Consider the following 24581-nt stretch of genomic DNA (forward strand, 5'->3'; position numbering starts at 1 on the left):
CAAGGTCCTCACCTGAGACAGGTTTCTTCTGCCCCCCTCTCTCCCACCTTCACTGCACTTTCCTGCCCAGTCACCCACTTTCCTACCACCCACATCGTTTTTCCCTCTAACACATTGTGATTGAATTTAAATTGCGTATTTTTTTTCCTTCTTTGTTTTTCTTTAGAGATGGGGTCTCCCTCTGTCACCCAAGCTGGAATGCAGTGACTTGATCATAGCTCACTGCAGCCTCAACCTCCTGGGCTCCAGTGATCCTCCTGCCTCAGCCTCCCAAGTAGCTAGGACTACTGGCACGAGCCACGATGTTCAGCTAATTTTTTTAAAAAATATTTTGCAGAGATGGGCTCTCAATGTGTTGCCCAGCCTGGTCTCAAACTCCTGGGCCTAAGTGATCCTCCTGCCTCAGCCTCCCAAAACGATGGGATTACAGGCATGAGCCACCACTCCTGGAATTTTTTTTTTTTTTAATCTGCCTTCCCCAGCAATGTGTGTGCAGGAACTTGGTGATGCCAAGCTTGGCTGAATCTCCAGTACTAAGAAGGGCCCTGGGAACCATGAAGGTGCTTAAACCATTTGTTGGATGAATCATAAACCTGCCAATGTGTAAATCGGACAGCCCTTCTGATGTGTGCCTGGGAGTGGAAGAGATAGAGATGTGGAAAGGAAAACACCTTTGAGGTTTCATCGCCTTGGGTTTGAACACTGGACATGCCTTCTGGTCCTTTGCAAAAGGGTCTCTTTCTCCCAAAACCAGTTGCCAAGAAGTCTTTAAAAAATGGAAAACAGGCCGGGCGCGGTGGCTCAAGCCTGTCATCCCAGCACTTTGGGAGGCCAAGGCGGGTGGATCACGAGGTCAGGAGATCGAGACCCTCCTGGCTAACACGGTGAAACCCCGTCTCTACTAAAAATACAAAAAACTAGCCGGGCGAGGTGGCGGGCGCCTGTAGTCCCAGCTACTCGGAGGCTGAGGCGGGAGAATGGCAGGAACCCGGGAGGCGGAGCTTGCAGCGAGCCGAGATAGCGCCACTGCACTCCAGCCTGGGCGACACAGCGAGACTCCGTCTCAAAAAGAAAAAAAAAAAAAAAAAAGGAAAGCAAACATTAAAAAAGAAAAAGAAGAAGCGAAGGGAGAGAAGGAAAATTACTTTAGAGTTTTAAAAGTCTCCTTAAATCAGAGCAAGTCTCTGTTTAATGTTGACTGATTTTCAAATAAAGCAGAGATGAGGTTTTGGAGCTGGCTGGAAAACACTTGTGATGGCGTGTCTCTAGGTCAGGGCCTCAGGATTCCAACCAAGGGGGAGGGTGGAGGAGAGCAATTAGCAGCTCAGCGAGGGTGTGAGGAGGAAAGAAATAAAAAGCAGAGAGGATGAGTCAGGCTGGGCTGTGGCATATAGCCACCCTGCGTGCTAGCAAGCAGAAAGCGAACCAGGTCGGGGAACCTCCCCTGCAAATCCCCAGGGCGACTCAGGGCAGCAGAGGGAAGCTGCTTTTTCTAAAGCCCTCCTCAGCTTTCTCTGTCTAGGTCAGTAGTCTGTGAAGGGATTTTGCAGGCTGCAGGGATTTTGCTAAACGTGACTTAGCCTCCAGGGCTTGGCTGCTACTTCAGTGAATGAGAGGTTGAGACTGAGGCTAGCTCTGAAGTTCTCAACCTGGAAGCCCCAGCCACAGAAGTTCTGGAAGGTTATAATGGAGGTTCTAAATATTTTAAACCTAGGCCGGGCATGGTGGCTCATGCCTGTAATCCCAGCACTTTGGGAGGCCGAGGTAGGCGGATCACCTGAGGTCAGGAGTTCAAGACCAGCCTGGCCAACATGGCAAAACCCCATCTCTACTAAAAATACAAAAATTAGTCAGGCATGGTGGTGGGTACCTGTAATCTCAGCTACACAGGAAGCTGAGTCAGAAGAATCACTTGAACCAGGAGGCAGAGGTTGCAGTGAGCCGAGATCACACCACACTCCAGCCTGGGTGACAGGGCAGGACTCCGCCTAAAAACAAGAAATAAATATTTCAAACCACCTATGAAATATTTTTATGAAAAAAAATCAAACCAGAAACAGCTAAGCCTCCAAATTCAACCTTCAATTTATAAGAAATATCTGAAACAGAAAAACATAGTAAATGATATCACAGGGATGCAATCCCCAAACTCCCAATTGCACAAAACTCTCTGGGACGAATGACTCAGTTTCTTCAACAAGTAAATTGCAAGGAAAGAAAAGTGGAGAAGAACCTACAGAATTAAGGAGGCTTAAGAGTCATATCAACCAACAGCCATGTGTGGATGGACCTTATTCACATCTCAATGAAAACAAACTAAACAAACATAACAAATGCCGCATGGTCTCGCTTATAAGTGAAATCTAAAAGAGTCAAACTCATAGAAGTTAGAGTAGCACGGTGGGCAACAGAGGGGGGCTAGGAGACTGGGGAGATAGGGGTCAAAAGATATAAAATTCCAGTTAGACAGGCTGAATAAGGTCAAGAGATCTATTGTACACCATGGTGCCTACAGTTCATGACAAGGTATTGCATTCTTGAAAATCACTGCGAGTAGATTTTAGGACTACCTGTGTGTGTTCTGTGATAAGTATGTGATGCTAAGGTGTATGTTCATTAGCTTGATTTAGCTAATTAAGCTAAATATGGATACAGATTTCAAAACAACATGTTGTATAGGATAGATATATACAATTTTTATTTGTCAATTAAAAATAGATACTTTTTTTAAATGAGAAGAAAACAATTGCTGAAAAATTGGGGCAATTTCAACAGACAGAATACTTGGTGATGTTAAAGAATGATTGTTAACATACATTTTAGTATGATAATGGAATTATAATGTGTTTAAGAGTCCTTATTTTTTAGAAACATGCTGAAACACTTATTAATAAAATAATATGATTCTTGGGATTGGTTTCAAAATAACCTGGTGTGAGGGTAAAGAAGGGGGTAGATGCAAGTGAAAAAATGTTGGCCATGAGTTGACAGTCATGGAAGCTGTTGTTGAGTCCACGGTAGTGCATGACAGCACTCTCTAAAAATAAGTGAACATCCTGCTTTTGTTAATAAGATGACCCATAGGCTTGCAAATATTTTGGTGTCTTCTTAACATTAGATTTAATTTTATTTTATTGATCTGCTTTATGTCACATCCTGGTAAATGATCATGGCTACAAGAACAAGCAAATTAATTCATCAATACTAAGTTACCTTGACTTTGAGGCAATATCGTACAGCGGCTTAGATCAAAGAAACCCTTCCTGTCAGCACCTTGTCACTTGCATCTCTATGAAACCCAGCAATTTCTATACTTCTCAGTACCCAACTTTCTCTGCTGTAAAATGCAAGGGGGTAAATGAGATTTTGTGCATGAAGTACTGGGCCCAGTGTCTGACTGTCAGCAAACCTCAGTTCCTATTATTATCAGAGGCAGTAATACCAGTCTGCAGAGTGAGGTCTTACTCTAGACACGTTGCTAATTTAGGCATGAGTAGAAAAATGCCTGGGATAAAATACAAGGAATAGGTAACACAGATAACTGCATGGGGAATCATTCATTCAATCATTCCATGTGCCATGTGGAACTGTGGGCACATGGTAACCAGGAGTCAAGACACAGGGGTGTAGCCCAGGGAGATGTTCAGAGGGCGATCTGAAGGCTGCAGGAGTTAGCCAGGTTGGATTTGGGAGGGGAAGGGAAGAGAGTAGGGAAAGAAAAAGGACAAGGAGTCCCAAGATGCGAAGGGAAACGCAAGTGCAAAGGCCTTAGAGCAGGAAGGAACCATTCCAGGATCCAAAGGTTACAGCGTAAAGAGCAGACCAGACCAGAAGCAGTGGTTCACACCTGTAATTCTAACACACTGGGAGACTGAGGCAGGAGGATCAATTGAGCCCAGGAGGTCAAGGCTGCAGTGAGCTATGATAGCGCCACTGCACTCCAGCTTAGGTGACAGAGGGAGATCCTATCTCAAAAAAAAAAAAAAAGGCAGGAACCATGAAGGTGGAGCCAGTGCAGCTGCAGTGATGGGGAGCAGGGAGGTCTCTTCCTCTTTCACTCACACCTCACACACTTCTGAATTATGTCAATATCGTATGAGAAGCATGTAGCAGTCTTATAATTTTTTTAAAGCTAAAAAATGCAAAGCAAAAATGGCTGTAAACCCTCAAGAAGTAAAGAAAATACTATGGCATTTTCTCTACTTTTTGTCTAACAAGAATGTACAATATTTTTCTTTTTTTTCTTTTTTTGAGACAAGATCTGCTCTGTGACCCAGTCTGGAGTGGCAGTGGCATGAACCTCAGCTCACTCTAAACTCCGCCTCCAGGACTCAAGCAATCCTTCCACCTCAGGCCACCACACCTGGCTAATTTTTGTATTTTTTGTAGAGACGTGGTTTCACCATGTTGCCCCAGCTGGTCTCAAACTCCTAAGTTCAAGTGATCTGCCCACCTCGGCCTCCCAAAGTGCTGGGGTTACAGGCATGAGCCACCGCACCCTGCCATGAATCTACAAAATGTTACAATTCACTTATGTTTGCTAAAGAAGCCACCTTGTGGCCGGGCGCGGTGGCTCAAGCCTGTAATCCCAGCACTTTGGGAGGCCGAGACGGGCGGATCACGAGGTCAGGAGATCAAGACCATCCTGGCTAACACAGTGAAACCCCGTCTCTACTAAAAAATACAAAAAAAAAACTAGCCGGGCGAGGTGGCGGGCGCCTGTAGTCCCAGCTACTCGGGAGGCTGAGGCAGGAGAATGGCGTGAACCCGGGAGGCGGAGCTTGCAGTGAGCTGAGATCCGGCCACTGCACTCCAGCCTGGGCGGCAGAGCAAGACTCCGTCTCAAAAAAAAAAAAAAAAAAAAAAGAAGCCACCTTGTTTAAGTGTAAGAAGTATGCTATCCTCTCCTGTCTGGTTTGTTGAAAGGGCCTCCCCATCTTTCCCTCCCTTCTTTCCCTTTCGGATGTGTTAGAGGTGGAATAGATCTTTGCACCTAATTTAAACAATACCCCTTTCCAGGCTGCACAAAGGTGTTGGCCCTCCACGGTGTTTCTGGGACTGAGTCTGAGCTTGGAGGAAACACGGCTAGTAAGGTTTGGGGGGAGCTTCCTGGCCCATAGGGAGAACTCAGTATTGAGACTGCCCTAGGCCGGGCGCGGTGGCTCAAGCCTGTCATCCCAGCACTTTGGGAGGCCGAGACGGGTGGATCACGAGGTCAGGAGATCGAGACCATCCTGGCTAACACGGTGAAACCCCGTCTCTACTAAAAATACAAAAAAACTAGCTGGGCGAGGTGGCGGGCGCCTGTAGTCCCAGCTACTCGGGAGACTGAGGCAGGAGAATGGCGTAAACCCAGGAGGCGGAGCTTGCAGTGAGCTGAGATCCGGCCACTGCACTCCAGTCCGGGAGACAGAGCGAGACTCCGCCTCAAAAAAAAAAAAAAAAAGAGACTGCCCTGCAAGTTGGCATTTGTCAGTTTCATTTGCAATGTGTTGCTGGGAGCAGAATATGTTTTTCTGGTTCCTGCTCACAGCCTGGGGCTGGGACTGTTGACTTTGATGTGAAGGTGGTGCACACAGCTGCTGGGGGAGGGCCTGCAAGTCCTGCGGTGGAGCAGGATACCTGCAGGGCACAGGCAGAGCCATAGCTGCTGGAGGGTGAGCTGCCTCTCCTGCTTTTGTCAGCGCAGTGGGAACCCCAGCCAAGTCCTTTCAAGTTGCACCTTGCGGTTTCTCCTCTCAGGAATGCCAGTTTTATTACGGGTTTGTTCACTTCACTGTTTTGATCCTCTCCTTGTGCCCCCACCCAGCTCAGGACCTTTCCCTCTGTGTCAGATCTAGCAAGGTTGCTGGCTTCTGGTTGAGTCTCATGCACAGGCTCTGTCCTCAGGGGACAGGGAAAAGTGGACAGAAATGTTTCTAGTCCCAAAAGAGAGGCATCTTCCAGCAGACAAGCCTTGACGGTGTCATTGACCTCCCAGCCTGCAAGAGCCTTTCATTTGTTTGTTCCTTTTTGGGGATGATGCATGAGAACCCACCTGCCACAACACCCTCATTTCAAAGATGAGAAAACTAAGATTACCGCCAAAGAAACTCCCACAGAATGATGACACACTCCGAGCCAGATCCCCACAGGTGCCTCATATCCAAGTGGTTAAGAGCATGAATTTGGGGACAAGGTTTAACTCTCAGCTCTATCATTTACTGGAGGTCCAATGTGGCACAAATGGATTAATTTCTCCAAACCTCAGTATCTTCATGTGTGAACTGGGTGTACTATTTTTCACCTCTTAAAGTCATTGATTTATTTTAAGTGCATTTCTTACCCTGCCAACTTAATTATGTAAGAGTACATCTGGCCAAGTGCAGTGGCTCACGCCCGTAATCCCAGCACTTTGGGAGGGTGAGGTGGATGGATCAACTAAGGTCAGGAGTTCAAGACCAGCCTGGCCAACAAGGTGAAACCCCATCTCTACTAAAAAATACAAAAACCTAGCCGGTGTGATGGCACTCGCCTGTAATCCCAGCTACTCAGGAGGCTGAGGCAGGAGAATTACTTGAACCCAGGAGGTAGAGATTGCAGTGAGCTGAGACTGTGCCACTGCACTCCAGCCTGGGAAACAAGAGCGAAACTCCGTCTCAAAAAAAAAAAAAAGAGTTCACCTGATTGTCCTTAGTTCTCCCCTCCTTCTAGGCTCTGAAATCCCTAAAAGGAAGGGGTTTACCTGCTTTGTTCACAGTTGTGTCCTCAGTAATAAACCTTGCCTGGTGCAAGGTAGGCAGGGAGGAAGTATTTGTGATAACAGCAATGTAAGGCCATCAACACAATGCTTGGTACATGCAGAACAGCCATCAACACAGGCAAGCACCCCAGCGAACAGGAGGAGTCCATTATTTATGATGGTAAACCAGTTTTAGTTGGAAAACTATCAAATTACCAGGAACAAAACAGTTCTCCCGAGTGGCTCTTCTGGGGCCAAGCCCCCAGCACCCTACCCATGCAGGACCAGGCCCCCAAAGGCCTTGGAGCCGCCTTGTTCCAGGGTCTCGCTCCTCTGTCCTCTCCTCTCCAAAGTCAGGACTCCTTTCCTGGGGCTTCAGAATTTCTATCTTCTGCTCTAGAAGGCTTGGAGCAAGTGGGGGAAAGGCACCACTCACCAAGTCTGCGAGGGGACAACATAGTAAAGAGGGAGAGGAGCTAGATAAAATACAAGATGCCAGTTAAGTTTGAATTTCACATAAACAATGAAAGAACGTTCCTTTCTCTGCCATCGTGGTGTGTGCTTGACTCCGCTTCTCGCCATGTCTTCTCACAAGACTTTCAGGATTAAGCAATTCCTGTCCGAGAAATAAAAGCGAAATCGTCCCATTCCCCAGTGGATTCAGATGAAAACTGGTAATAAAAACAGGTACAACTCCAAAAGGAGACACTGGAGAAGAACCAAGCTGGGCCTATAAGGAATTGCACTTGAGATGGCACACATATTTATACTGCCTGAAGGTCACAGTCATGTTACCACATCAAGGTGAAAATGTCGCCACTCTCTGGAGAGTTGGGACATGTTTTATTGGGAATATATTTTCTCTCTCTGAACCTGTTATGAATGCGTTGGTTGGCTGGGTTCAGTAATAAATACGTGCGCCCTTTCATTTAAAAAAAAAAAAAAGAACTAATTTTTTTTTTTTTTTTTTGAGAAGGGATCTCCCTGTGTTGCCCATCCTGGAGTACAATGGCTATTCACAGGCACAATCCTAGCGCATAGCAGCCTCCAACTCCTAGAGCCTCTAAATCCATCCTCCTGCCTCAGCCTCCCTAGTAGCTGGGATTACAAGTGAGCACCACTGTGCATGGCTATGAAATAACTTTCTAGTGAAAGTATATACCAAACATTATATGATACGTAGTTAACCTAAAAAAAAAAAAAAGTATTTGTTGTTTATCTGAAATTCTAATTTAACTGGTTGTCCTGCATTTTCATTTGCTAAATTGGTCTGCCCTACAGAGTGGGAGGGCTGGGATTTTAACCCAGGCCTGTCTGCTCTGAGCAGACCTTTCCTGGCTCCTGCAAAATTAGGATGACACATTAGGAACTTCCTGGGGTTCTTAAGGGAATTAGAAGAGGGACCTGAGTGCAAAGGGCTTTGGAGGCATTCAACTGCTATGAAACGTTAGTAAGGACAGAGATTGCACTTGCCTCAATCACAGCTGAACCCAGTGCGGAGAGCTGTTATCCCATACAGCTGGATCTTCATCGTTATGTATTTTAACGAAAAATCGCTGATATTGCTGTCCCTAAACAGCCCACCCCCAAAATAATTAAATCATCTTCAGGGACTCTGGGTCCAATATCCGCAGCAGGCCACACAAACATCTCTCAGCTCCGGAGCCGATGTCTGCGCGACCCAAGCTCAGGGAGGCGACCGCCTCAGGGCCTCGCAGGTGAGACCGTGCTTGAGAGCCCTGCGCTTGCGCACTCCAAGCCCTGAACTACGCAGAGGCCTGTCCAGCCCCGCCTCTGGGTGTCGGGTGTGCGCATGCGCTGGCCACTCAGAACGCGCGGGAAAAGCACGCAGCGACGCCCCAAAGGCGCAGCCCGGGACAGGGGCTTCTGGAGCTTCTGGCAGCCCACCGCCCTCATGGCCTTTGCACCTATGGGGCCCGAGGCCTCGTTCTTCGAGGTTTTAGACCGACACAGGGAGTCCCTGCTGGCTGCCCTGAGGAGAGGTGGCCAGGAGCCCAGCAGTGGGGGAAGCCGCCTGGCCTCCAGGTACAGGAGCTGGTGCTGAGGCGCGAGGCAGCCACTCTGTAGAGAAGTCGGGCATTCTTCCGGGCGCCGGGCTGCCTCCTAGTGTTGAGGCTGAGGAGGAACCCCTTGGAGGGCCAGCCTGGAACCCCCAAAAAATCCTTCCTAAGTACCCGCCACCTGCTTTGAACCCTTATTTTGAACTCAAAAAGAAAGCCAGGTGTCAACCCCTCTTTTGTGGCTTCCAGGATGTTCCCTTCTAGAATGTTCCAGGAGGCTCTCTGCAGCTGGGTTGGAAGATGTCCTAAAGATCCTTTATAGGTTGGAGAATTTTGGGTACAGTTAGCTTTGTATTTTTTAAACGTTTTCTCAGATAAAATTTTAGGTTAAACTTTAAGGTTTTTTTGTTTTGTTTTGTTTGAGAAAGAAAATGAGTGTTGTATGTCTTCTCTCAGTAAGCGAATGGTTTTCTCAGAATTAACAAGGACATCAACACATTTTAAGTGGTTTATAATAAGACAACATGTTTTATTGTTTTGGAAGTGGAGACAAAGTATGTATTTTAAATTATGTATTTAAAATCAATTACAGGGGCCGGGCGCGGTGGCTCAAGCCTGTCATCCCAGTACTTTGGGAGGCCGAGACGGGCGGATCACGAGGTCAGGAGATCAAGACCATCCTGGCTAAATGGTGAAACCCCGTCTCTACTAAAAAATACAAAAAACTAGCCGGGCGAGGTGGCGGTCACCTGTAGTCCCAGCTACTCGGGAGGCTGAGGCAGGAGAATGGCGTGAACCCGGGAGGCGGAGCTTGCAGTGAGCTGAGATCCAGCCACTGCACTCCAGCCTGGGGGACAGAGCGAGACTCCGTCAGAAAATAAAAAATAAAATAAAATAAAATACAGGAACCGTTCAGCTACCCATGTTGGAATTAACAACGGAAAACATGGTTACGTGATTGACCACTTTCACTTAAAAATACTTTGTTTTGTTTCCTTGACCTGCTTTCTTGGTTGATTGCTCAGCAAAGTTTTTCAGCCTTTTATTTTTAAGCCCAAACCAACCACCAAAAAATCTGAAAAACCTGCAAGCAAACCAATTTTTGCAAAAGAATTTAGTTTGAGGGAGAACTTAGGAGAGTGAGGGAAAAGGAGAGTGGCAAGTCCCTTGTTAATAGCGCAGACGTAGATGAATCTGATTGTATCTTAAAGTTGGTTACAGTATTATCCTGCAATACTTTGTTTCTCCAAACTAGGAAAAATGAGTATTTGGGTCAGTTGTTACCTCCCAATGTTAGAATAGACTAAAAGTTTTAAAATTCATTTTCTGATACACAAGTTTTCAGTAAAAACTCTGAAGTTCCTGTGGAAATTAAAGCTCTCAACATTTTGCCTATTTTCTAGAATGCATTTGATTTCTCTTCCTAGACAATAAGCTAATGGTGTTTATAACAGAACAACATTTTTTGAAGCTGATGGCTTGTGAAATTAACAGTCAGCTGACAGAAAACTGGGCTTAGTCTTCGCATTTTGCTGTAGAGTGGCGTAATCGCTGCCAAGTCACCGTTTGTTGCAGAACTCACACTTTATTCTTTTTTCTTCTTTTTTTTTTTTTTTTTTGAGACGGAGTCTCGCTCTGTCGCCCAGGCTGGAGTGCAGTGGCGCAATCTCGGCTCACTGCAAGCTCCGCCTCCCGGGGTTCACGCCATTCTCCTGCCTCAGCCTCCTGAGTAGCTGGGACTACAGGCGCCCGCCACTACGCCCAGCTTGTGTGTGTGTGTGTGTGTGGTGTGTGTGTGTGTGTATTTTTAGTAGAGACAGGGTTTCACCGTGTTAGCCAGGAGGGTCTCAATCTCCTGACCTCGTGATCTGCCTGCCTCGGCCTCCCAATGTGCTGGGATTACAGGCGTAAGCCACTGCGCCCGGCCTCACGATTTATTCTTTCCAGGGTAGTAATTAAATTTCTGTTTTGTATCACTAAATTTCAGAAGAGCCGATTTTAAGGCTTGAGATTAACTAGGGTAATGTGCGACCACAAAAGGTGTTTCTTTTGAAATTTTTGCATTGCATTTTTGGGAAAGAAATTCAAAGCCAATATTGTATCACTTTTTAATTAAAATATTTATCAGTAGTATGTCAAGTCAAGTTTGTATTAAAGTTCAGCTAGATTACGGTAGGTTAATATGAAGTGTAGATAAAAATATAGTTGTAAATGTAGTCATTAATGTAAAAGGAAGACCTTCAATTGGTAATTGCTTGAGAAGTAAAATTACAAGCAAATGAAATTTATTTGTAAATACAGTTGCTTTAATGCAGTAGTAAAGGTTTAATGGGAGAGATAATTATTGACATGGATTACCTAGTCTTTCTCTTTTTTAAAAAATCCCTTCCCAATTACCTAGTCTTAAAAAAGAATAAAATAAAAAGTTACTTTAATATTGATCTGGGAAAATCTTACGTATTATAAAGTCAAAATGCATGATTAAGATGGAATCATGCTGTGTTTATTGTTTCAGTTCTGAGGTTCTTGTATCCATAGAAAATATTATCCAAGACATAATCACAAGCTTGGCAAGAAACGAAGCACCTGCATTCACGATAGACAACAGATCAAGCTGGGAAAACATAAAGTAGGCATTTTGCATTTTTATTTTTTAAATGTAGTATCTATGTCATTATTCGAATTATTTGAGTTAGAGTTCTGGTCATTTTTTTTTTTTTTCATTTTATTGCCATTACCTTGCCAAAAAAAAGGATTTAGGAAGTTTACATAATACATACCATACAGAGAGGTGATGTAAACTAGAAGTAGGCGTGAAAGATGAGGCAAAGGGAAAACAACGCTAGCACCAACAGAATGGAGCACCAGAACATGTTAGAATTCCAAATGCATGTGATAAAGTCTCATAATTTTTCTAAAAATAGACACTAAACTTGGAGCTATGCTTTCTAGCAGACAGAGGGGGAGATGTCATGGGTGCAATTCTCATATATACCACAAAAGCAAACCACTTGTATAACCAATCCTGATACCAGACCAAAATAAAAGTATCCTGAACATATAGCACATTTAAGGCTTTCTCCTGACAGACCTTCTAACCCTGCTAAGTCATGTGTCCAAAAAGGGTAAAATCAGCAAACAGCTTTATCAGAATTATTGAACCTGGTTATACAGGTTTTTTTCAGCCTCTCATATTTTGTAAGAGGTACAGAAACAAAATGAAAGGAATTTTGAGTCTCCTTCCTCACTATTGTTTTATGATCTATGTAAGTAATATAAGCTGTATACTTTTCAGTCATGTTTTGAAAGATGGATTTTACCTAGCTTTGAAGCAGCTTACACCTGACCTATCCACCTGGTGCCTTCTGCCACCTTTAGGGGAGGTTTGGCAGTTCAGCTTAACAACCTAATAAAATTGCTATTTTATGTAAAGTAATTTTGCAGGTAAACTAGAAATGAAACATTTCAAAGCTTATTAAATTGAGTAAAATTATTAAATGAGTAGATTATTAAAATGAGTAAAGTACTAATTGTGAAGTATTTGAAAACGTTTTACATACACTAAAAATGTCTTCCCAGGAAAAAAGTATGCACACACACACACAAACACACTCCCACACCCCCTAATCAAAGGTATTAGCTCATTTATGTTAAATGGTTTATCTTGGTGCCTCTGTATGTCACAAATCTAATTTCCTAGTTATCACCTGGAATGATCTATGCTTTCAAACCAGTTGATCCTAAGCTTCAGTGCTTAAATTGAGAAGAAGTGTGGGTTTTAAAGACCATAAGTATATATTGTTTGGTGTTTAGAAGTTGTCTTTTTCACTTTATTCCTTTGCTTTAAACAAAACGACAGGTTTGAAGATTCTGTAGGTCTTCAGATGGTATCCCATTGCACCACAAGAAAGATCAAAAGTGATTCACCAAAATCAGTTAAAAAATTTGGTAAGTTAATTGTTCTTAGCTTTTGGTAATAAAGGATAAATAAATTTTGTTATCTTCTTAATTTTATTTGTTCCAAGTTAAATGATTTTACTTGTTTTAATAGACCACTTTTGTACATAAAATAAATTTCTAGAATTTTTCATTGTCAATAACTATGGAAGTAGGTTATCAACATAAACACATTTTTCAAGGTATATGGTTCAGTGCAAAGTCATCCTCTTAGTTTTGCTGTCCATAGAGCAATTAATTTTAACTGATTCCTCAGGTAATTGTTCTGTACTTAACCCTCCCATTTTGGAAAGATAATTTTTTAAATGTTAACTGAAGTTAAGTTAAAATCCTTGATAGCAGTATCTTTTGAATCAATAAGAGAAATGATGAGCAACTTATTTGTTGAATCTTATTTTCCAGCTCTAATCCTTAAAATACTGTCCATGATTTATAAGTTAGTACAGAGCAACACTTATGCAACCAAAAGGTAAATATATTCTTCTAGTAAATTACTCTTTAAAATGTAATGTGAGAATTACTTGGATTAACTTCTATTATATACTTTGAAAAGTTACATAAGACTAAGCTATGGCTCATAATTTACTTTTTTTACATGTTGTGTTTTCATCCAGTTAAAGCTTTCTTCGGTTAACACTCTAATACTTGTCATATTCAAAGGGAATATGGTTAATTAAAAATATGTATTTTAAATTTTCACAGAGACATATATTACACTGACAGCCAACTCTTTGGCAACCAGACTGTTGTGGACAATATTATCAATGACATTTCTTGTATGTTAAAAGTGTCAAGGAGGAGTCTGCATATAGTAAGTAGTACCTAATACAAAATATTTTATTTTAAAACAAAATGCTTGCATAAAACATAATTTTAAAACATAATATAGCCTTGATATTATTTGATGCTGCATTTTTCTCACTATAAATTTAAATAATAGATTCTCAATATATTCCTTTGGGTGAATGGACCAAACTGATGAATTACCAAATATTTTTAATTCCTAAATACCTTTACATATTTTCTCTTTCGTCTCTTAAATTTCTTTTTTTTTTTTTTTTTTTTTTTTTGAGACGGAGTCTTGCTCTGTCGCCCAGGCTGGAGTGCAGTGGCCAGATCTCAGCTCACTGCAAGCTCCGCCTCCCGGGTTCACGCCATTCTCCTGCCTCAGCCTCCCGAGTAGCTGGGACTACAGGCGCCCACCACCTCGCCCGGCTAGTTTTTTTGTATTTTTTAGTAGAGACGGGGTTTCACCGTGTTAGTCAGGATGGTCTCGATCTCCTGACCTCGTGATCCGCCCGTCTCGGCCTCCCAAAGTGCTGGGATTACAGGCTTGAGCCACCGCACCCGGCCTCGTCTCTTAAATTTCAACCCAAGTGAAAATACCAATAATTTAGTAGATGAACACGAGGAGTGACTTAATAGCGTAAAACATATTCGTGAAACAGGTTTCAAATATGTCTATTATTTTTTGCAGTTATCTACATCAAAAGGTTTAATTGCTGGCAATTTAAGGTATATCGAGGAAGATGGCACCAAAGTGAATTGTACCTGTGGTGCAACAGTAAGAAGCATCATCGATGTTTTCACAGCTTTAACTCTTTTAGCTCCTTCAGTTTTGAAGCCTAATTGTATTTCTTGCTTTGTTATGTAACCTAGAGCTTAAGATTTCAAAATTAAACTGAAAGATGAATAGGAATATGCTTTACAGTACTGTACATTACATAGTTTCAAAATATGCTAATTGTCAAATGTCAGAATGAAATAAGCATACATATACAACTCTTTAAAAATGCACCATTTTCAGATAAAGTGTAGCTTGATCATTTTAGCGTGGTTATTTAGTAATCTTCATTAAATGTTCTGGTTCTGAAAGCGATATTTTTAATACTGAACTATTTGCTGGGCTTAGATACAAAGAGAGTCTACAATACTAAAGTTAGTACCCCTGTTGGGAGAATTGCTGTGAGTCATGTGCCGGTTTTCTCACTGAGGGGTAAAGCTGTTTTCTACTATTTTTTCCAGAGGAATAAGTCTCTGATGACTGGTATGGTCAAAGAAAAATAAAAACAGAGGGCTTTGTGATAAACTAAAAAATGTGGCTTTTTGCTTTTTATGTGAGATAAAAACTGTTTTTCTTTTGTTTGTTTGTTTTTGTTTTTTTAAAAGGCTGTTGCTGTGCCATCTAATATTCAAGGAATTCGGAGTATCCTTTAAGTGGGAAAACTATTTAAACTTTTGGAATGTTCATTCATTCATTCATTCCTTTGGTAAGCCAAGCATTCATAATGTGTAAGGAACAACTTAAACCCTATAGCAGTCAAGATGAACACACCATGGTCCTTTCTTTAGGACTCTTTTAGGAGCTCACCATCTAGTGGAAGAGACAGATATCTGAATATATGAATAGATATGTTTATATGTTTGAAGGTACAAATTAAAATGTTGTATTTATAGCTGCTTTTGAATTATCTGTATGGCACCTTAATTTAGTTGGTGATTAAACTGAAATACTCTTGCTTTCAAATTATCAGCCTTAACTTCACAGATTTAGTTACAGATGCAAAGTTTGTATTAATTGTAGAAAAAGATGCAACATTTCAGCGGCTCCTAGATGACAACTTTTGCAACAAATTGTCTCCATGCATCATGATTACGGTATATTATCTAACTTTACTATAATTCCAATACTAATATATACTGTTATGGTGATTGGTAAGAGGATTTACAATATTATCTACACAATGTCCTGTTTTCAATATAATGCATCGTTTGGGATCATAGAACAGAAATTTCCAAGGTATTTATTTAAACATCCTCAAAGCTAGCTGTCACCTCAAGTTCATTTTTTTTTTTAATAGAGACAGGGTCTCGCTCTGTTGCCCAGGCCAAAGTACCATGGCATGATCATAGAGTGCTGTAACCTTGATAAGTTCATGTTTCTAAAACCACACTCAAAAGCTTTCTTCCTTGAAGAGCTGAGTGTTCCTGCCACTTGTCCTGTGGCTATCAATGCAGATACTGCAATGAGGTCCACACGTCAGTCAGTTTGACTTACTGCTCACATCCCATGGTCACCAAGTCCTTTTGAATTGGCCTTGGGAATCTCTTTCATTTCAGCCCTTTCCCCTTAATCCTTCCCCTTTCATTCTGACACAAGACAACCACCTGGTAGCCTCCAGACAGGCCCCCGACTTCAATTATCTCTCACTCTACCTAACTGATTCCCTGCCACACCAGACTTGTCATTTCCCTCCTCGCCAGTTCAAAAACTTTTGGTTTTGTCTGATACTTCTGCTCTAAATCTGGATGCCTCTGTGGAAATGGTCAGCCCTCCTAAGACTCTATTCCGCCTCCTCTCCAGGGTAGCGCTCCTCACTGCCTCCATAAGCATCCCTCACAAACGCCTCTCAAGAAGGGGCTGGGACTCGAGGGCCGTATTAGGAAGAGCCATTTTCCACCAGGTCCTTTAATATTATTTGACTCCTCTACTGTGTTCATGTGCTATTATTTTTCCCAAAGAACATTGTGAAAATACACTAAGTACCCATGATGAGCTAGGAGCCCTGCTAAGCACTTGACGTAGTGAGAGTTCACATTTACTGGTGTTTATCATATATCAACTTGTAAAGGCTCTCAACGGCCTTAGGAGGTAGGTACTAACATCATCGTCACCTTAATAATGGGGTACTGGAATGCAGGAAGGTATTTTTACCACATCTGGATGGCTATTCAAAACCAGGACTGGATTTGAATAGTTGAACTCCATGTTACTATAATGCCATCACTCGGTGTGACAGGCATATTTATGCTGATTTTATAGATAAAGCCATGGCCAAAAGAGACTAAGAAACTTGCCCAACATCACACCACTGATGATGGGCAGAGAGGGAATTCAAACTCGCAGCGGTAACCCAAAGCCCATTCTGAATCTCTAGGGCTACTCTGCGCTCTTCCTCTGCTCCCTGTTTCATTTGGTTTTCTGCTTTTCTCTAACATTGTTGTAACACTCTTCAATTTACTTTTCTACATAATTATTATTTTAATGACTTCATAATATTATCCCACCAGTTAAGTTTTATTAAACCCTAAATAATCCTATAATAATCTCATATGTTGTCACAGAGCCCCAAACCACAGAGTGGTTTTGTTACTCATTCATGTTCATGCTGCTAAGAAGTAGCAGAGCTGAGATGCGAGCTCAGGCTGCCTGGCCCTGCAACTGGTGCAGATCACCACTGCACTGTGCTGCCTCTCCACATCCCTGTTGTTAGATATTTTGGCTATTTATATTAGTTTTTGCCACTTTAAATAACACTTCAGTGAGCATCTTTAAATATGTAGGGTGTTTATTATTTCTGTTTTTGCTGAAATATTTCCTTAGGATCATTTCCTAGGACTGGCATAATTCCCAGTCCTTCACTCTGTTTGTATATAATGTACAATTTTTTTTCACAGTCAACACCAGTCTTTCAGCACCTGAAATCCAAGGTAGGAAGATGTAACCTTTTTTTTTTTTTTTTCGGTGCTATGGCTCAGATATGAACCAGGGTTGCTGTGGCCACATGCAGAGTACTAACCATTGTACGAGCATAACCTGTAATTTTTAAATTATTTTTATTAGTAGTAATATTTTGAGATAGAGTTTCACCCTTTTTGCCCAGGCTGGAGTTCAATGGCGTGATCTCAGCTCATTGCAACTTCTGCCTTGTAGGTTCAAGTGGTTCTCCTGTCTCAGTCTGCTGAGTACCTGGGATTACAGGCATGTACCACCACACCTGGCTAATTTTGTATTTTTAGCAGAGACAGGGTTTCACCACGTTGGCCAGACTGGTCTCAAACTCTTGACCTCAGGTGATCCCCCCACCTTGGCCTCCCAACGTGCTAGGATTACAGGCGTGAACCACTGCGTCCAGCCTAACTTTTAAATTATTAGTAAGAGTGTAGTTGTAACCATTTTATTCTACTGAAGTTAAAATTCTTAATTTTCATCTTGCTTTTAGGGAAAGGGAGTTCCTGATCTAAACACAAGACTTTTAGTCAAGAAACTCTGGGATACGTTTCATGTTCCTGTTTTCACTCTTGTAGATGCTGATCCACATGGTAATTTATCATTGGACTATTTATAACAATAGTCATAACTAAATCATATTTGTAGTTGTGTTTTTCTTTTTTTTTTGAATTGAATCCTGCTCTGTCACCCAGGCTGAAGCGCAATGGCGCGATCTCGGCTCACTGCAACCTCTGCCTCCCAGGTTCAAGTGATTCTCCTGCCTCAGCCTCCTGAGTAGCTGGAACTACAGGCACATGCCACCATGCCTGGCTCATTTTTTGTAGTTTTAGTAGAGATGGGGTGTCACCATGTTGGCCAGGCTGGTCTTGAACTCCTGACCTCAGGTAATCTACCCACCTCGGCCTCCCAAAGTGCTGGGATTACAGGTGTGAGCCACCATGCCCAGCCTGTAGTTGTGTTTTCTACTCTCAGGACACTTTTATCAAACATTTTAAAAGAAAATGATTACATTAAAATTAGGTCTATAATTATTTGAGACAATTTTTGTTATTTTGTCATATTAGACTGAGAACGATAAATTTTTCACTGGCGATGTCCACAAAATTTAAATTGTAGATAGTAGATAAAATTTGAGAGTGCAAATTAACCTGTAATGTGTAAACTTTCTTTTAACAGGCATAGAAATAATGTGCATCTATAAGTATGGATCTATGGTAAGTATAGAAAAGCAGTTTTCCTTTTTTATTATTTAGATATTTTATATTCACTGAGGTGATTTCTGCATTTACTAATCACCCCCAAGTAGGCTGAGAGTACCCAAAGTGTACCAGAGGGCTTATTATGCTATTCTAGGAGCAATCTGTGTGTCGGCGGCTGTGACTCCGGCTCCCAGTATGACCAGTGCAACCACAGATGACAGAGTGGGATTAGCTATGGGCAAATGGCATTATTATCCTGTACTCTCTTGGCATACTGAAGGAACTGTGGGGCTCTGGGGTAATAACAACGCTGTCTGATCACCAAATATACTCTAAATATTATATAGAGCCTTGAATTCTGACTTGTCTAATCCCTTTTCCCACTATAAAGAGAAATGGAAACAATAAATGTCACCGCCAGTGTCTAAAATTACCATATACCAGTGGCCTCACAGTGTGGCCCGAAGCCAGCAGCATCAGCATCATCTGGAATATTCTTAGAAATGCAAATCTCAGTCCCCATCCAGAACTACTGAGCCAAAATCTCTGGGGGTGGGATCCTCCAAGGGATTGTGATGCATGGCAAAATTTATAGCAGATGAAAAGGATGGTGGAGCAGGGTGTAAGATGGGGAATCATGAACAATAAGAAATGTAGATCAGAGAGCTTCATTTATAGTTTGCTTTAGAAAATTAATACAGAAACACTACATAGAAGTTGTTGTTGTTGTTCTTTTATTGCTGTTTTGAGACAGGGTCTCACTCTGTCACCCAGGTGGGAGTGTGGTGGTACAGTGACAGCTCACTGCAAACTTGGACTTTTGAGCTCAAGCCATCCTCCTGCCTTGGTCTCCCAAAGTGCTGGGATTACAGGCATGAGCCACCGCACTTAACCCAGAAAGTTTTAACACCTTCACTAAAAGCCCAGCTTAGCATAGCTCCTGATGGTTTTCTTACTTCTGTGGGCTCTGGGCATGTGAAGCCAGCTTTAGTACTTGTCCTTCTTTTTTTTTTTTTTTTTTTTTTTTTTTTTTTTTTTTTTTTGAGGCGGAGTCTCGCTCTGTTGCCCGGACTGGAGTGCAGTGGCCGGATCTCAGCTCACTGCAAGCTCCGCCTCCCGGGTTCACGCCATTCTCCTGCCTCAGCCTCCCGAGTAGCTGGGACTACAGGCGCCTGCCATCTCGCCCGGCTAGTTTTTGTATTTTTTTTTAGTAGAGACGGGGTTTCACCGTGTTAGCCAGGATGGTCTCGATCTCCTGACCTCGTGATCCGCCCGTCTCGGCCTCCCAAAGTGCTGGGATTACAGGCTTGAGCCACCGCGCCCGGCTGTCCTTCTTAATAAGTGAAAAATGTGACTGAAAAACAAGAATGCTAGTTTTCTGCAATTTAGCCTCACCTAATATACTTTTGTTCTTTATTTTAGTCTATGTCTTTTGAAGCTCATCATCTCACAGTTCCAGCTATTAGATGGCTTGGTCTTCTCCCTTCTGATCTGAAAAGGTTAGATAGTATAGCAGAACTAGGATATTTAAAATGACAATTCATTGTCATATGTAACAATAAGCCTAAAAAGTCACAAGGAAAAGCTCTTAATGTTTTTTATTTATATTGTCCACAATGACTTATGATTATATAATTATGAATTAAATTCATTAATGTTTCTGTTTCAACTACTAAAATACTTAACACATGAATTTGGTTAATGTGTTACACTTTCAGCTAGCTAAAAACTGTTTTTGTTTTACTCTTATGGTGAAGACATTTTATACACTGTTTGTACTTAAAAGTACAATACATTGTAGGCCGGGCACAGGGTGGCTAACGCCTGTAATCCCAGCACTTTGAGAGGCCAAGGCGGGTGGATTGCTTGAGGCCAGGAGTTTGAGACCAGCCAGGGCAACATGACAAACCCTGTCTCTACTAAAAATACAAACATTAGCCAGGTGTGGTGGTGCATGCCTGTAATCCCAGCTACCGGGAAGGCTGAGGCACAAGAATTGCTTGAACCTGGGAGACCGCAGTTGCAGTGAGCCACAATGGCGCCACTGCACTCCAGCCTGGGTGACAGAGCGAGACTCTGTCTCCAAAAAAATAAAAAATAATAATACAATACAGTAAATCCAATTAAATTGTAACCATTGACAACATCATTTGCCATATGAGTCAATTTTGTCATAGATTTAAATTTTTAACTTCAAAAAAATATCATTTTAAGATTGTTAAAATTTGGGAACCTCAAGTTTGGCAAATTTACTATATATGTTCATTATAGAAAAAAATATTAAGTAACAAGTTAAATATCACCTACAGATCAGCAGCCTTTGTAAATTTTTTTTCTGTGCATAGCCATAACTTTTTCACAAAACTGAGATCATACTCTGTTATTTTGTAATCTGCTTTTTTTAAAACACAACACAATGTGATCACTTTTCCATGTCAATAAAGTACATTTCTTATTTTAGCGTCTTTTGTTGCTGAGTTTTAATTCTAGATGTGCTAGTGTTTGTTCAGCCATTCCCTCATAGCCATTTAGGTGGTTTCCAAATCTCTGTTCTGATAGGTAGTGCTTTGATGGAGTCTCTTGTGACTAAATCTCTAGGCACATCCTTAATTAGTCCCTCAGGCTGAATTCCCAGAAGAACTGGTGGGTCAAAGAAGATCCCCGTAATCAGGGCTTGACTGCTGTCTGGATAGATTAAGTATCTTGCTTTCTCTGAAGAGTAAGAGTCCACCTGTCCCTCAGCTTACTGCATTAACACTTTTTTTCACCTCTGCTAATATGATATTTTAAAATGTTTTCTTATTGTTGTAATTGGTCAGTAAGAATGAATTTAAACATGTTTATTGGATTTCTTTAAGTGGTGAGCAATCCTTGATAACAGGTGCTTGTTTCCTAAATATGGAATGTGAACAGGTTTTGGGTGATCAGCCACTTTCTACAAAATGAAGGTCCAAGAGGAAACATTTCATTTTTTATTTTTGAATATTTACACTCCAGTGAATTAACGTGTTCAATTTAGTGTATGTGTGTCATGGTCGAAATCCCTTGGGGGTGATCTGTTTGTATAAAAACAATTTTAACACAAATTCAAGACATATGATCTGATAATTATTAAGGTGAATGGCTTCAAGAAACTCTAGCTGCATCTCATAAATTCTATCAGTGCACTAAAAAGCCATTCCAAATGAATATACGATCAAAGGAAAAACACTATGGTAGCTACAGAAGCGGGCTGCAAGGGAAATCTCTAGGCCTCCCTTTCAATCAAATTGTCACCCCTATCCAAGAGCTGCCCCTGGCAAATGGTCATAATTATGGACACATTGAAAAAGACTCTCCTGGGAAATCTAGGATTTGTGACTTCAAAAGGTAGACCACACCATAAATCCAGGACCTCTCATGTTCTATTTTCAAAACACATACCATGATAAAGTTATATTCCATGTTTTTCAAATTTAAAACTAGATAGGTAAGAATGTGTTTGTGTGTGTGTGTGTGTAAAGTGATAAAAGTGAGAGTGTGTGTGTGTGTGTAAAGTGATAAAAGTGAGAGACTAATTTCCATGGCCCAGAATCTTCAATGAATTATGAAGAATTAAATACTCAATGGAACCTAAAGTCCCTCAGTGAATCTCAGCCATTGGCCATGCATATTGGAGCTCACTGCCAGAAGAGTGTGAGGCTCTGAGAGGCTTAACTGTATATTATTAAGCTGCCCTGGTATCTATGTACATGATGGTAGTGCTATTGGCATTTGTTTAATAACCAATATCGGTCTTCCTGTCATCCTGTCATCATCCCACGAGAGTGACATGAAGGAAAACAAAAACTTTAGAATCTTACTGTGGAAACACAAACTTCCACTATGAACTTGAAAACTTGCTGGTCTAAGACATGACAGATCCCCTCAATCCTGGATGTAAGAGGTAGATCTGTACTAATTTTCTTATTTCTGAGTTTCTTGAAGTAGTACAATAAATACAGGCAAAATACATGACAAGTTACAGAAACACTTTTTTACTGATTTTTTTCACCTACTTTTTTCCAGGTTAAATGTACCTAAAGATAGTTTGATTCCACTGACAAACAGGGACCAAATGAAACTTGACAGCATCCTGAGGAGACCTTATGTTACCTGCCAACCATTTTGGAGAAAAGAAGTATGTTTCTTTTTACAATTCAAGTGTTGCATGTTTGTTTTTACTTTAGTAGTGGCTATTCACATCGTATTTTGAAAATATCCCTCTTGAAATTTTATATGACACGACTAACATAAGTGTTGTTTGGCGATAAATAGTTGTTGAAATTGAGTCATATGAATGCTAATAGATGAGATCAGTGAATGCAGCTGGCCTATTTTTATCCTTATCACGGTTATATACACATTCTTGATGGCTGTATCATAGTTTGTGGGATTAGAAAAAGGAAGAAGAAATCATAAAGATTCAGACTATCCCTAATTATTGAAGACAGCATACAGAGTATTCTCACTCCAGATATTTTTAGCTGTAGCAGCTCTAGAATATTCTGGCTGACCCTTAAGGCTGTTGTCCCTGGTTTTGGAGAATAAAGCAATTCTAGATTACTAGTTTGTTGAATTGACAGAAATGCAGCTAAGAACTCTGGTATGAGTATATTTTACTTTTATTGACAGATGGAAATAATGGCAGACTCTAAAATGAAGGCAGAAATTCAAGCTTTGACTTTCCTATCATCAGATTATCTTTCCAGAGTGTACTTACCTAACAAATTAAAATTTGGAGGATGGATATAAAAATAAATCAGAAGAACTTCTGATTGCCAGAGGCTTTTCATTAGTTTTGTTTTGATTGGCAGATACTATTGTGGAAAGAACATATATTATATTCTTAATTCTTAAAGGTGAAATACAATAACTTTCCATTAATTATTTTTTTTTGTCAAAACAAATGCTGTACTCCAATTTTCTTTAGAAAATCTGTAGAGACAGATTTCTATCCTATCTTCTAAAGTAAATTATAAAAGAATGTTATTTTGACCTTTAAATTATGTTTGAAAAAATAATATTTTATACATGTCATCAAAGTCTACAAAATACTTTATTTACTTTCTACGATATAACTAATGCTAAGGCATAAAGTATCTTACTGGTAACAGAAATCATAATGATCTGAATTTGAGATGTTGCAAATGAACTGTGGTGTCCAGTAGTTTCTTCTTACATTTTCCTTTGCCTTTATACTTAGGGGTCTTACTCCGTTAATTCATTTGTTAAGTTAGTAAAATTCGATATGAATAAATATTTGGATTGATATAGTCTTCAGTGTTTTGCTTTATTTTGTATTGAGCCTACTTTTTATTGATAATATTATTTATTTGAAAAGTTTCTCCAAGGTCTTGAATGCTTCTCTAGCCTAGGTCTGTAGAACAAAAAACTTCTTCAGTTTTAAGATCTACAGAAGTCTCAGATTTTAATAAGGTACTTCTCCAACAGTAAATATGTGACCTTTTCCCTCCATAAACCTATCTTAATTTTGCCAGAGATGAGTTTTATGATTTTATTCTGTGCTTTCAGTAAACCTTTAATTGCACTGAAAGTTTCTTGCGCTTGCAAGCAAGAATAAGAATTTATAGAAGTACAGAAATACTAAGTTAGTTATTTTATAAAGAGAAATGGTAACAATAATAATAATATATACCATTTCTGAGAACTTATATGTGCCAATCACTGCTGATTCAGTGTCTCATTCAGTTCTCCCAAGGACCTTGTAATTACTCGGTCACTACACCATGGTTTACAGGTGAGAACACTGAGGATGCTATTTGTCCAAAGCCACAATAATACCAGGGGACAATACTACTACTTACCTCAAGAAAATGTGGGTCTCAATGCAAAATGTAAATGTGGGATCCCCTTTTATTAAGAATTTCAAGATGATAGCAGCAGAGAATTAAACCAAGTATAGACCCTTCTTAGCCTGGGGTCCTGGGTGACTGCACAGGTTGTACACCTGAGAGGCTGGGCCTGCCCAAGAGGTTGTATGTAGTAAGGACCAAATAAGGTAATATAATGAGAAAGGAAAATACATACATAGCACTTGCTATGCGCTAGGTATTTTTGTAGGTGCTTTGCAAACAATAATTCATTGCATCTTCACAGAAACCTTATAAGCTAGGTACTTTAAAAAAATC

The 24581-nt window shown here is 41.0% G+C and overlaps 1 protein-coding gene and 1 pseudogene across 1 annotated transcript; both read left to right on the forward strand.

Annotated features, from left to right (window-relative positions):
• The first annotated feature begins 7301 nt into the window (after window positions 1-7301).
• On the forward strand, window positions 7302-7457 carry LOC117068302 (annotated as a pseudogene).
• A 651-nt stretch (window positions 7458-8108) lies between these two features.
• Window positions 8109-23702, forward strand: SPO11 (SPO11 initiator of meiotic double stranded breaks). The gene is made up of 13 exons (XM_033186819.1): window positions 8109-8767; window positions 11258-11371; window positions 12602-12690; window positions 13102-13168; window positions 13402-13510; window positions 14177-14263; window positions 14869-14905; window positions 15248-15357; window positions 17703-17802; window positions 18389-18426; window positions 19834-19910; window positions 22459-22570; window positions 23065-23702. Exons 1-13 carry the CDS (start codon window positions 8535-8537, stop codon window positions 23182-23184), a joined length of 1293 nt encoding a protein of 430 aa, XP_033042710.1. The 5' UTR covers window positions 8109-8534; the 3' UTR covers window positions 23185-23702.
• The last annotated feature ends 879 nt before the right edge of the window (window positions 23703-24581 follow it).

This window comes from Trachypithecus francoisi, unplaced genomic scaffold (genome assembly GCF_009764315.1).
Source record: "Trachypithecus francoisi isolate TF-2019V2 unplaced genomic scaffold, Tfra_2.0 Lachesis_group21, whole genome shotgun sequence".
NCBI lineage: Eukaryota > Metazoa > Chordata > Mammalia > Primates > Cercopithecidae > Trachypithecus > Trachypithecus francoisi.